Below are 13,157 nucleotides of genomic sequence, written 5' to 3' on the forward strand. Positions count from 1 at the left end.
ACCTTCCAGGGATATCCAATCATATAGCGGATTGGTGCTTGTGAGAGTGCCCGACACAAGTTTGTGGCAGTTAGATCCTTAGGTTTTTTCCAAGCTCCATTCTTGCTGGAGCCCTTCCTGTGGATCTTTTCCCATCTTGGCTGGATCATCAGATCTCAAGGTACGTCAGTTGGAAGCTGGATCCACAGGCTTCAGTGACAGATGCCTTCCTACAAGATTGGTTGAAGGAGAAGGGCTATGCGTTTCCTCCCTTCACCATGATCATGAGGTTGGAGGCGCAGGTGAGGAGACAGCTGGCAGACTGGAGCTCACAAGTGTGGTTTCCAGTTCTTCTGAAACTCTCTTGGGATTTTCCAACCCCTATTCCCGACGCTTCCAATATACTTCTGGATCCCCTAGGTAAGAGTCAACCATTCGTTTTCCAAGGCCGTCTACCTCCCCTGGCTTGGAGGATTACCTGGAGAGATGGAGAGACCTGGGACTTTCACAAGACGCTGAATGGTTACTGGCCTCAGCTTGGGGTGATGGGACCACAAACTGGTACAATTCTGCATGGTCCAAATGGGTGCATTGGTGTATTCAACACAAAAAGGATCCCATGGGTTATTATTTTGTCCCAATCCTGAACTTCTTAGTATCTTTGGCGTCTAAAGGCATGACTTATAGTACATTTAATTCTTACCGGTCGGCTATATCCGCAGGCCACTTCTCAGCTCCTGGTGGGAGAACATCCGCTAGTATGGAAGCTATTGAGAGGGATTTGCCATGCCCCCGGAGCCTAGATATTCCAACTTGTGGGATGTAAATGTAGACTTGAATCTTTTTCAGTCACAGCAATGGAATGTCTATCTTTCGTGTAAGAAGTTGTCAGCAAAACTTGCAATGCTTCTGTGTCTGATATCTTGTCGTAGAGACTCGGATGTGAGAGCTCTGGACATTTCAAAACTAGTCTTTACTCCACAAGGAGAAATGTTCTATGTTTCTAAGAGACCCAAAAGAGATTCAATGGTGATTTTTTACTCGGCCTTCGACAAATCTCCTAAATTATGTGTGGTCCGCTGTCTTAAAGTGTATGAAAACATGATGGAACACGTGCACCCCCCAGGAAAACGTCAGCTTTTGATACACTTGAAAAAAACTTTCAAAGAGGTCTCATCCCCCACCACTGCTTGCTGGGTCCATTGAATTATGTAAGAGCCAGGTATCAATGTGTTGCTTTTTGGAACACATTCAGTCAGAGAAGCTATGGACTTTTCTCTAGGAGCTAGACTAGAAGATATTATGAATGTGGCTGATTGGTCCTCGGATTCTTAGTTTAAGAATTGTTTTCTAAAACCAGTGATAAATATGACATCTTTGGTGGTGGATAAGCTTTAAACAAACATAATCTCCGCCTCAGTCCTGACACTGAAGGAAGAATGTCCTAGCTAACATAACGGAAAGTTTAAATTGTGTTAAGGACACGGAGGCAATGATTATTCCCTTCCATTCATTTCATTTTCTTCCCATCCTGACATTTTAGGGTTTTTTTTTTCATGCTGTTCCTTGATGAAGGTTAATTTCAAACATTGTTAAGAGTGATTTTCTTGTTTCCTCTTGGTGTCTATATTGAGTTTGGTTATTGTTCTCCTAAGGTGGACAAGATGGTCTATTAGTGCTCATGTTCATCTTCTTGTCGTTTTTTTCACTTTCATGGTTGTTGAAGAGATATATTTGGAACAACCTTTGAGGGACACTCTAGGTAGTTTGGATTTGTTTTTTTTTTTCTTCAGGTGATGACTCCACAAAGGGTGAGTTATGCGGATGAAGTTTTCCTGTTGCATTAAGAAAAAGGAATTGCCTGAGGAATGGGATGCATATATGGATGCGTTATGGACTACTGATTGGTTGCTGCTTTGTAGTTCTTTCCCGTGGGGTTATAGGAAAGGTTTTTTGGCCTTAAACACTGCTGGAAGTAAATAAAGGATGGAAAGAAAATCATAATCCTCACCTCTGTGTCCTTAATAGAATTGAAACTTTCCCTTATGTTAGCTAGGAAATGTTTAATCCTCCCACTTAAGTAGCACCTTAAACATGTCTCAGGCCTGCCACTGCAGCATGTGTGGGCAGGTTTAAACTGCCATTTCGACCTGCAAAAAACAAACCTTTTGCCTGGATCAAACCTTTCTTTTTAATATGTGTACGTCACCCCTACGGTAGGCTTTAGACAGCCCAGAGGGCATTGTGTAGTATATTTAAAATGGTGGACATGTACTTATTAGTTTTACATGCCTTAAATATGTTTTTCCCTACAAGGCCACCTCTCCCATAGGATAACATTGGATTTACCTTATTACATATAATAAGCTGTAGCTTCCAAATGGGAACAGGCTACTCAGTCATGTTCTGTGTCTTCTGAATTATAATGAAAAATCCTAAATGATGGTGAAGTTGGATTTTAAATTATATTTTTGAAAATGCCACTTTCAGAAAGTTGCCATTTTCCTGCCAGAGCAATTTGGTGCCTGCAGTCTGTCTCTGGGTCACATGACTGGGCCTAGTTGACAGCTGGCCTTTGGGTATTCCTCCTAGACATCCACACATAATAGAGAGGTTAGGTTTCACTGGATTGGCCATCACTGACAGGATGGGAAGAAGGAGCTGGCCAGAGCCCCACTTACACTTGCATAGGGTGTGTCATGCTGCCACACAAAGGGCTGCTTGACTAGGGCTCACACTCCAGTCAACCAACAACCCAATTTCTTTCAGTAGCCTATTAGGCTGCACAAAGAATATTAGTACATAGTGTATTTTTCAGTTTGGGTAGGGTGTAGTATATTTAAAAAGGTGGACATGATGACCGATGCATCTCCTCTCTGCACAGCGCAACCCCAAGCAGAACCAATGCAACGCCACTGCTGCATGGTTTGTACCACTTGCAAAGACCCCTATTGCCTCTGCAGCCTCCTCTGAACCACTGCTGCAAGATGCATCCTCAGTGCAAGCCCTCGCATCCCTCAGCTGCAGCAGCAGCCTCGATGACGACGATGGATTCCACATTGCAGCCTCGCAGCTCTTTGTAACCGACGCATCGTCCTGACTGCGTGACGCATCCTCGCTGCTGGACTTTGCATCATAAGCCCTTGTCAACAGTATCCTCGACGACACAGTACCTCGCATTGCAGCCTCGCTGCACCTCTGGACTGATACAATACGTCTTCGACACTGATACTTGCACTGCTCCACAAACCAGGACTTGAGGTACTTTGTTCAGCAGGCCTAACTGTGCCCCTGTAGTCCATGCTTAATCACGGTCCGCCTGAAGTTGTGATTTTGTCCAGGTTCATATGCTTTGTGCTATGCTGCTATTTTCACTAAGATATTTAAAAATGCATATCTCTGGTTCTACTGATTTGAATTTTTTTCATTTTTGTCTTGTTTTTTTAAGAAATCTCTATTTTTCTAGCTTGGTGTGGGATCTTTTTTGTGTGGTGTTTTTCACTTTATTACCGTTTTAAGTGTTGCACAAATGCTTTACACATTGCCTCTAAGTTAAAACTGACTGCTCTGTGCTAACCTATCAGAGGATTTGGCACAACTTAATTTAGAGTTGGTGTCACCCTGACAAGGACTGTGGTTGCTACTTGACTAGGGCTCAGACTTCAGTCAACCAACAACCCAATATCTTACAGTAGCCTATTAGGCTGCACAAAGAATATTAGTACATAGTGCATTTTTCAGTTTGATGCCCAACGAAAGTACCTCCTTATGGCAGCCTCCTTAATAAATAAAACAAATGTAATTGCACAGAAAGGGAGAGAGAGATGGGGTTAAATGTGTTTGACGGTGATGCTAGATCAATGTGTAACGCCATAATACAATGAAGACATGCTAGATAGAATATTTGAGTGTATTGTATCGTAGCTGAGCACATCACACTGCTTTGGAATGGTAAAGACATCAATAGGCTAGAAAAGAGTCAAAAGATCTGTTTATATGTGTGTAAGGAATAGGCATCTAAAATAATGTTTAAAAAGAAGCATTTAACTGCTGACCTGGTTGATGAAAAGTGAGAAAGGGCTCAGGGCCCTATCAAAGGTCTTGATGGTACCATAGAAACAGACCAACAATTCATTAAGGGTTCAGCAGTACCATCTTGATCTGAAAGCCCTTCTCAGTAGCTACAAAGTTGAATGAGGACATGAGTCGAACAATCACAACTCATAGCAACTATCGGGTGGTCCACCACATAAATTCAAGTGGGGATTGACTGCCTGCTGGTTTTATTAAACATACTCAGACATTTGGCCCCTAAATTACTGGAGTTACATAATGAGGCACTGGATATTGAGAAACTGATGGACTCCATAAATGTGGTGCTTCATACTGCCTAGGCTGAGAATGACCCATTGCAATGTCACAAATACCACCTCCTTGTTCATGATTAACGTGAACAATAGAATGTTGGGTAAAAATTTAGCAGACAGGCTGACAAAAATGAAAGCTTAATTGGTAAACGAAGACCCATCAGACTGTGTAACACAACAATTAACCTCACACAACTATTTTGGAAATTGGACATTTTACATTAAGGAGCCAACCTACATGCCATAACTGGTGTGGACACTAATAGAGCGATTGATTCTGTGGACTGACAATGCACACATTAAGTACTAAAATGTATGGATTAGGCAGGTAGACATTCTTTGGGAATCATTATTGTATAAGTACAGGGTGCCTAGTATATGAGCTAACCCTTTACAGTATGCCAAAAATGCTAGCAGTTTGAGGAATATGAGGCAGCATCTGCAATTCAGGGCAAATCAACCATTTTCGCTCAAGACAGGGTGATGCAAGAATCGGGCTACTTAGGCATAACCTAGGCAAACTGTTTAAAATGTTGTTTTCCATTCTGTGATTAGACAACTCTTTTGGTTGGCATTTCCGATGTCTCTGATTGGCGGGATACCCCAGCAGAAGATGGTTATGGTTCCCATGCTGTATATACATGCAGACAAAACACACTAGAAATCTCTGGAGCAGTCCATAAAGAACTACGGGTCAGATGTCCTAAGAACTGATATGCAAAATGTGTAGTTTCAAATTTCACACAGACTATGTGGAAACCAATTCTGATTTTGGAAAGTGACATATATATTAATAGGATGGTTCGCAAAACCACTATTTGGAGTGGGTCTCAATTTGCCCCTCCTCATCAGTGTTCAAGGAGAAAGATTGTACATTGCGACTCACTCCCACTGGATGTCATTGCAGGGATTGTGGCCTGCTAGGGTCAGCAAACCACCATGTATGTGATGACATTTAAATACTTTTTGTACATACAGAATGTGGTTTCTTACGAGAAAAGGTTGTTTAAGAGTTGGCAGTGGTCCCCCGATCATTGTCCACTCCGTCACAAACTTTTTATTTACATTCACAAAACAAATGAATCACCACTCTTTCGAGAAAGTAACCTATCAGTGTCTTGCACCAAAATTACAGTTACAAATCAATGATGCATAGCATTGCAAAACGGAATTTGGAAGTTAAGCCCTAAACATACCTCTTCCAATAGTAATTTGTAATAGATTTCTAAACCACTTCTTCGATTTGATAATAAGTTTAGAACATTTGTAAAAGCCATTTACTGGTCACAAACCCTATGATTTAGCTAATCACAGGACTTGCTAATTATAAATGACTTTGTACCCCTGGCCCAAGATTTGCAACTACCAAAAGTACTCTGACACAGTAAATCAGAAAAGAGAGAGATGACCGCACTCAGACTTGCTTGGCAAATTAGCAACCTGGGGGTGCCAGCATTTAAACAATATTATGTTACAAGTCAGCAAGAGCATGTGGAGTCATGGCTGCCTGGGGCTTCAGATATGGTGAACGATCACAAAAAAAACGATTGCACCGCTAGATTTATTGTTAATTCGATTTTTGCCAAATCAGCTTCAAGCTAGCTTTTCATGGCATGTCTGTACTGTCGGAGGGGTTTCCCCTCATGATACCAAGCTGCCCATTGCAAATGCTTGTATGTTCTGGACTTCAATTTTAGACAATGGTTGTTATACTGCAGTGCCCAGCTCACCTATTTATCAGTCTCATCACACAACACAGGATGATAAATAACCTTCACATGCCTGATGTTCTATATGAGGACAGAAGATTTCAGGAGGTAAGACTGGTGTGACAGGTGAAACATAGGAGACATATATTTCTTGATCTTAACCGGGCAGTGGCCAGATTGTTCAGGGTCCGGCAGGCATTTATGAGAAGGCCAGAAAGACATCCACTCAATTGGTTACTCTGCCAGCTGTGAGAGAGTGGTCCACTAGTCACTATATTTTATAATGGTGAGCCACCTGGAATCACCAAATCTTTAGAGGCACTAAGGTGAAGGTGGGAATCTAATTTGGAAGTGAGCCTGGAAAGCTCACAATGGCAAAGTTTAATCAATAATTTCAGAGTTGTATCTAGAACTGTTAGTTTAAACTCACACACTGGAAATACGTACACAGAAAATATCAGACCCCTCAAATGTTAAACAAAATTATGCTTGAAATGGACTTAAAAGTGCCCCAGATGTGACTTAATGGTGGACTGTGTAAGAAACTGGATTGGTAATTGGTGCGAGTCACTACTCACCTCAAGGGATAGTCAGAGTCCTTGACAGAGTGAACCACTAAAGTCACTTAATAAACCTGAGCTCAACCCGCTGGAAGCTTAGCATCGAGCAGATAGACTTCACTTACATCAATGCGTAAAGTATGTATGCATTACCAAAACAGTAATTAACTCAAAATGCAAAACAATAAAAATCCCACAGAGAACTAGAACAATAGAGTAAATATTAATAAATTAAATGACAGCAAAACAACAAAAATCCAATAAGGAGAACTGATGATACATTGTTTTTAAGTTTTAAGTAGGAATAGAAACTAGAAGCACAAAGTGCCAATGATTGTCACTGGTCGGGGTGACAGCTACGGAGCAAGGATCGTGTATACTAATCGGGTTCATTATGATCAAATAATTTACCTTCTAACTTTAGTCTTCTATGTCGTAATTGACAGGAGTGCACTTCTAAAGGCCCCAGGACCTCAGGGGACACTTTAGGAGATTCATATACACATGTTGTCAGTCAGAGACAAACAGCACGGTTCAGCTCAGGTCCAGTTGTCACGGGCCAACTGGACAGTTGCAGGAGGGGTCTCTTGTAGTCTGTAGTCTCCCAGCAACTTGAACATGAGGTCAGCCTCATGATCCTTGGAGTTCACTTCTTTGTCCTGGGTACTGAAGCAAGCATGGCTCCTCCCTGGTCACAGATAGCAGGTCCGGTCCTTTTCTGTTCTTCCTCTGGTACAGGAGGTTTCTGAAGTGGGTGCCTAGAGGTGCAACACTTATGCCTGGCACAAGCTTATGGTTGTGAATGACCCCTGGCCGCACAATAACTACAGGGGTAAAAGATCCTGAAGCCAAACCTATCCACTTTGGGCATTATCAAGATGGCAAAAGTTTTTGGTCACACTTAACTTGTGCGCTGGTGTGATGTGTGGGTGCCCTGCTATGTTAACTGTAGTATCCTCTCACAGCTAACACTAAAATCCAGTTTGGGGCGGATAATGTACCTTCAACAAACCCAAAGACAGACGTCTGCTGGAATAAATCAGGGTTCAGGAGCAGCCAGACAGTGGATAACAAGAACTGCCTTGTCATCCTGTTCCAGTACTTTCGAGTGTGTCTCAAGCATTGTAAGTAAATCCAAGAGATAGAAGTCTGTTGGGACAAAGCAGAGTCATTCAACAACCAGACAGTGGATACACGAGAATTATATTGTTTTCCTGTTCTCTGCCTTTCAAGTGTGCCTCAGAATGTCATATGTAAACCTAGCAGACCCATCAAACACACTGTGACACTCAAGCAAGATGTGACAGCCTAAAGGCAAAAAGGACACTTACAGCCTCTGTCCTGCATTTTCCAGAAAGTTTAGAGGTGTCATCTCTGCCCATTTAGCTAAGACTCTTTTTTGCACACAGGAAGAATTAAACATTTTTTCATCCCTTTTCAAATGATAATACCTGGCTGTGAGATGTTTGAGAGCAAATGCAAATTAGCATGTGGGAACTTCAAGCAGGGAAAGGGTACCCTCCTAAAACTCACTCTTCCTTAATAGTTATTAGAAATCCAACTTAACTACTGGATTGAATTTTTAAATACTATTAAAAATAGTAGTTTAATTATTCTTCTAGCCAGTCCCGTTCCCAAGATGCAGTATTAGAGATTTAATTTGTACTCTGATTTTCAACATAGTACAGCTAGGTCCACACAGTGAAAAATTGCTTCTGGGGGCTACTCACTGTAATGACATGTTAACATTAAATTTCTCCACATCCTACTTTTATATACCCTGCACAGGGATGACTTATTAATATGTAAAACAAAGGTTTTGGCCTATCGAAAAGGTTTCTTTTGGCAGGTTGAATTGAGTGTTTAGTTTTCTTTATTGAGCTACACTGGTAGGCCTGAAGCAATGTTTGCACTACCACTGTAGTGAATGGAACAGTAGGTATTGCAGTCTGCTAGTGGCATTTAATTCCCAGGCTCTGGCCACATCTTTGCTTCATATGCTACGGTCTTATACTTAAGTTAAAACATATCAGTTAGGAATATGCTAATTAGACTATGTTTAAAGGGGCAACCCAAGCACTTTAACACTAATCAGGAAGGTTAAAGTACACAGAGTTTTAAAGGCAGCACAAATTTAGGGTCTACCAAAAGTTCAATACTACGGGGTGATCATGCAGGAAAAGCAGATTGGCAAATTTGAAAGGCCTGAGGGGTATTTGCATGTGATAACCTGGGTATTATCTGAGCCGTCTGGCTAGAAACTAATCCCCATCACTAAGATATGTTTATTGGGTTTAGTACTGATTAGAAGTAACTCACCGCTACAGTTATACCTTTCGGTTTGGTGCTAGCGAAAAGATGTGTTGTCAGGGCTTGGAAGACATACTGGACTGCTATTGGGCCGGTGGGTACAAGACAGATATGTGTCCAGTGAGTGTAAGGCATATATAAATGGCGGGCGAGGATTATGTGGGACGAATGCAATGAGAGCAGACAGTGGGGGAGCTTACTAAATATATGGTTTGTAAAGCTTACCTCCTTAAACTTCCCATCAAACAGGTTTCCTCCATGCCGCTCTATGGGCTGGTTTAAGGTGTTTAGGATGGGAAGGGAATGATGTTATAAGTCATGTCCTTCCTGATTCATGTTTTCTAAAACACAGAAATTTAAGAAAAATGTGGCGATGAAGATAACTTACTAGAGGTTATTGGATCCTCGGCTGCAGGAGACAAAAGAAAGAAAAGAAATGCTTATTAACTGCTTTTACAGAAATGTGTGCAATAGAGAGAACCACAGGGCATAGAGCAGGAATCTGTAAACAATTCAGTAATGCAACTAAAGCACTTAAAGACCTTCAGAGCCAGGCAATGGAACAGCAAGATACAAGCACACTGCATACACAATGACGGCACATAGATGCAGGCCAACACATACAACACCAGCGAAACTCAGGCTGCTCTTTACTATGAACTGCCCAATATTTGAAGAAGACATGGTGGGAGCCATTCTTTGAGAAAACAAACTCCACATTTCCGGGAAAGGGGGTGTAAATACTTAATTATGGAGTCTAAACGTAGCAAAGGCATCATTTATATGGGCAGGGCGGTGCATAATTTGTGCTTGTTTTTTCCGGTGTGGGGCACCGCCACTTATTTTTGTGTGCCGACACTTATTTTTCTGCCTCAAGCACTTACTGCGAGCAAAAGACACATGGGAAAGACGGAGGAAGAGAAAAACGAAAAAAAGTGTCACAAAGAGAGAAAGCTGCAGGAATGAGCTGACGGGGCATGGAGTGGCTGTAAATAGATTGAAGAGGCCCGACAAGGCTTCAGGATTACGCTGCCTCAGTATTCTCTGCTCGCACAATTAAATGCAGTAGCCGCGTGTTTAAGAGGAGGGCTTTGGACGCCGGCATCTTTTTATTTAAAATTAAGCACTGGGGCAGGGGGCTGTGCCTTGCACTACTATACTAAGCAGATGTCAGATTCCACACATGGTCATGCTAGGTGATATTCTTTGAATAAATCTTGTGGATAAATATAAGATTTCCAAGTAAAAAGATAAGAAAAAACAGCCTCTTTTCAACACATATTAATAGTCCAAAATCCCAACTTCCAGCGGTAAATAGTAAGTAGCTTCCGAGTTCATGTTATTTATTAACAACCTACGGTCTAGTCCTGATTGCAAGGAGTAATCCATGTGCTAATAACGCCCTCTTTTGAATTTTCTATGTATTACAACACACACTTCTTGGTTATAAAAGAACATGGAGTGAGTAAAATATCCAACATTAAACAAGAAATCCTAATGCTAAAGAATGTCATGGGTGAGATATAATAATCGCAACCACTCTGATGTGCCAGTGATGGGTATGGGGACAACCTTAACTCTAAGTGTCGGATCCAAAGCCCCTGGAACAGCAGCTATAGCATCCTAGTTCGCTTTTCAACATTATGACACACCCTGTAGGGCCCTGCACAAGAACCAAACGTCACAAGTCCCCTGGCAAATGCTCTACATTATTTTTTTTTGATTTGCTAACTAGTAGCGCCCTGAACTGTACTGAAGTGTAGGTATCCCCAAAATGGAGCCCCTCAAATAAAGGCCACGATACAATTCAGTTTGGGAAGGTTGCCCACAGGTTTTGCACTACCCTCCCACTCTGAGGGCAGTAAGAGATGTACTTGGCTACAGGCAATCTAGAGCACACCATACAGGGGTGACGTCTTGAGGCTCATGGGCTCTCATATATTACAGAAGTGGCCGAAGGTGCTTGTGCGGCGCTCGCTACCTGTAATACACAGCGCACTCCTGAACACACAACTCCACGCTGTCCGAAGAGGCTGTACCATCTGGTGTGGGCATAGTCTAATGAAAGAAATACTTTGCCCCTGTGAACAGCCACATTATGGATGCAGAGGCAAAGAGACCATCATGATGTGCACCACAAATAGATGGTGTAAAAGTAAGTGTGCGTCCCCACTGGAGGGCACCCACTTAAAGGGGGATCCCATAAAACACTCCTGAAATCCTCACTGCACCCACCTGCCGGGATCGCTGTCCACCACTTCCACACTTGAGTGCTGCCTGCACCGTGAAAGGTGGACTGGCTGCCATTCACTAACGGACTGCCCCGAGGGCAGCTGCAAATTCACAGCTATCCTGAGGGTAGCCCATTGCGGCCCTTGGCCAAAATACTACGGCCCAGGTCACAGCCAATTCCAAGAACTTCAACAAAGTGTCGAGACTTCCAGCCCATTCCCCACATCCTATGACCAGTTTTGCCAAAGATGGGTGAGCCCACCAACAGTGACTGAGAGGACACTGACCCATATGAACCAGAAATGTCTACTTTTTGTCCAGTATTTCTTCATCGAGTTCAGCTATATAATTCCTTCCAAATACAATATACATACTTTACAATAGAATAGGTGTGTAACTCTACAGTATTAACTTCCAGGCAAATAATTGTTTCGGGAATCTAGATATGGGCCGAGCAATTAATTATACAGAAGTCAGGCATAAAAACAAGTAAACCAATAGATAAGGGGTAGACAGCAGTAGTCAAACAATATTTTACGGAGGTACCATCAGGCTTTCAACCTTGTTTGAATCAGCCTTATATCTGTGATTTGCTCTCCTGCAACCTGCAGGTCTACCAACATGATCTTCCCCGGAGAGCGGTACCAACCCCAAAGTCACTCTGTTTTTATATGTGAAAAACACACTGAGGCAACCTGATTCAGTTGCTTTGAGCAACCCTACGTGGGTAAACATATTCCTATCCACCATGTTTGCATTCTAATACCATAACATGCGCCCCTCCCCTACAATGCGGCCTGTCATTGAGTTTGGCATCAAACTTTACAAGGTATGTATGGCAAATAGCCCCAACTGGGCCCCTGCCCCCTTGCTTACAGAGCAAGGTAAGTGCACCTTCTTCAGCTGTGGCCCATTTACACTCGTCTCTGAGCTAACCCTTCATATCAGGGGCATCAACTGAATTCCAGGACATGGTGATCCAGCGCTTAAAAACATATGTACATTTATGGATCTTGTGCTTATATTGTTTAACCTTTTTTGACCTCGACATCAGCCCAGTAAGCAGGATCTGTGTTTAGAAGTTATGTTCAGATCTGTGAACTCTAAAATGACCACAACTCATGTCTGAGCCAGCACCAGGCAGCCCCACACAATATAGTAAAAGTCGGCTTTGGAATTTCTCCAACAGGGGCAGTCTGAAGATGCTTTCAAGAATATCCATCTATTTAAGTGGATATTTAGAAAGAACAGCATTTCCCCAACTTATTAGATTTTTGGTGCATAAGAGGCAAAACTAAGCAAAAAAACTTAAACAGTTATATATCAGCACAATTTTTTTTAAAAAGTTTCTGAAAATGCAAAACTTCTTTATTTCTAAAGAATTTGCGCACAATTCATGGTGGGTTTTAAAATGACGCACTGTGAATGCAGGTGTTTGTCCCACAGTAATGTCTCAGTCATTCTGATTCTTTCTGCTTTTCTGTTCCCATTTCCATCCGCACCTTTCTTTTTTTGGCCACACTTTCATGTTTCCTTTGTAAAACCATCTCTCTCGGAGTATGCTTCTGCTCCAAAACATTCACCTATCACATGATGAAATTCAACCAAACGGGGCCCTCTAAATCAAAAATAACTAAATGTATTTTGGAAGAAGATCTTAACTCAGATGAGGGTTGGTACTTGTGGAAATAATGAGCCACACATTTCAGTTTTGCTTGGCAGAAAATGCAATGCAATATGCAAAGAATGTTTAAATGAATAGGAAGCCAATGAAGTTGACTAATCTTCCCAGAAACTAGGTTACACGTTCAGAGATTGAAAATGGGTCTAGCTATGATACGCAGAACATATGGAAGTTGATTAAGATTTTTCCAAGAAGCCTAAATGCATAGCATTACAGCTATCAATGCATGAACAGATAAAAGAATGTGCAACTATAGTCCTATGAGAAAAGGATAAGAAAGGAAAAGATTCCCCCAGTAGTCTTAACTCCTGCCATC

At 42.0% G+C, this 13,157-nt stretch overlaps 1 protein-coding gene across 4 annotated transcripts in view; it reads right to left on the bottom strand.

Annotated features, from left to right (window-relative positions):
• The window catches only part of LOC138261531 (uncharacterized), a 109,184-nt gene that overhangs the window by 48,157 nt on the left and 47,870 nt on the right, over window positions 1-13,157 (bottom strand). For 3 of the 4 annotated variants that reach the window (XM_069210554.1, XM_069210551.1, XM_069210553.1), the window contains exon 2: window positions 9,314-9,334. The exons of the other annotated variant lie outside the window; for it this stretch is intronic. In XM_069210554.1, the coding sequence (XP_069066655.1) occupies window positions 9,314-9,334 (21 nt within the window). The remainder of the gene's footprint in view (window positions 1-9,313; window positions 9,335-13,157) is intronic. 4 annotated transcript variants of the gene reach the window in all.

This window comes from Pleurodeles waltl, chromosome 10, assembly GCF_031143425.1.
Source record: "Pleurodeles waltl isolate 20211129_DDA chromosome 10, aPleWal1.hap1.20221129, whole genome shotgun sequence".
Lineage (NCBI taxonomy): Eukaryota > Metazoa > Chordata > Amphibia > Caudata > Salamandridae > Pleurodeles > Pleurodeles waltl.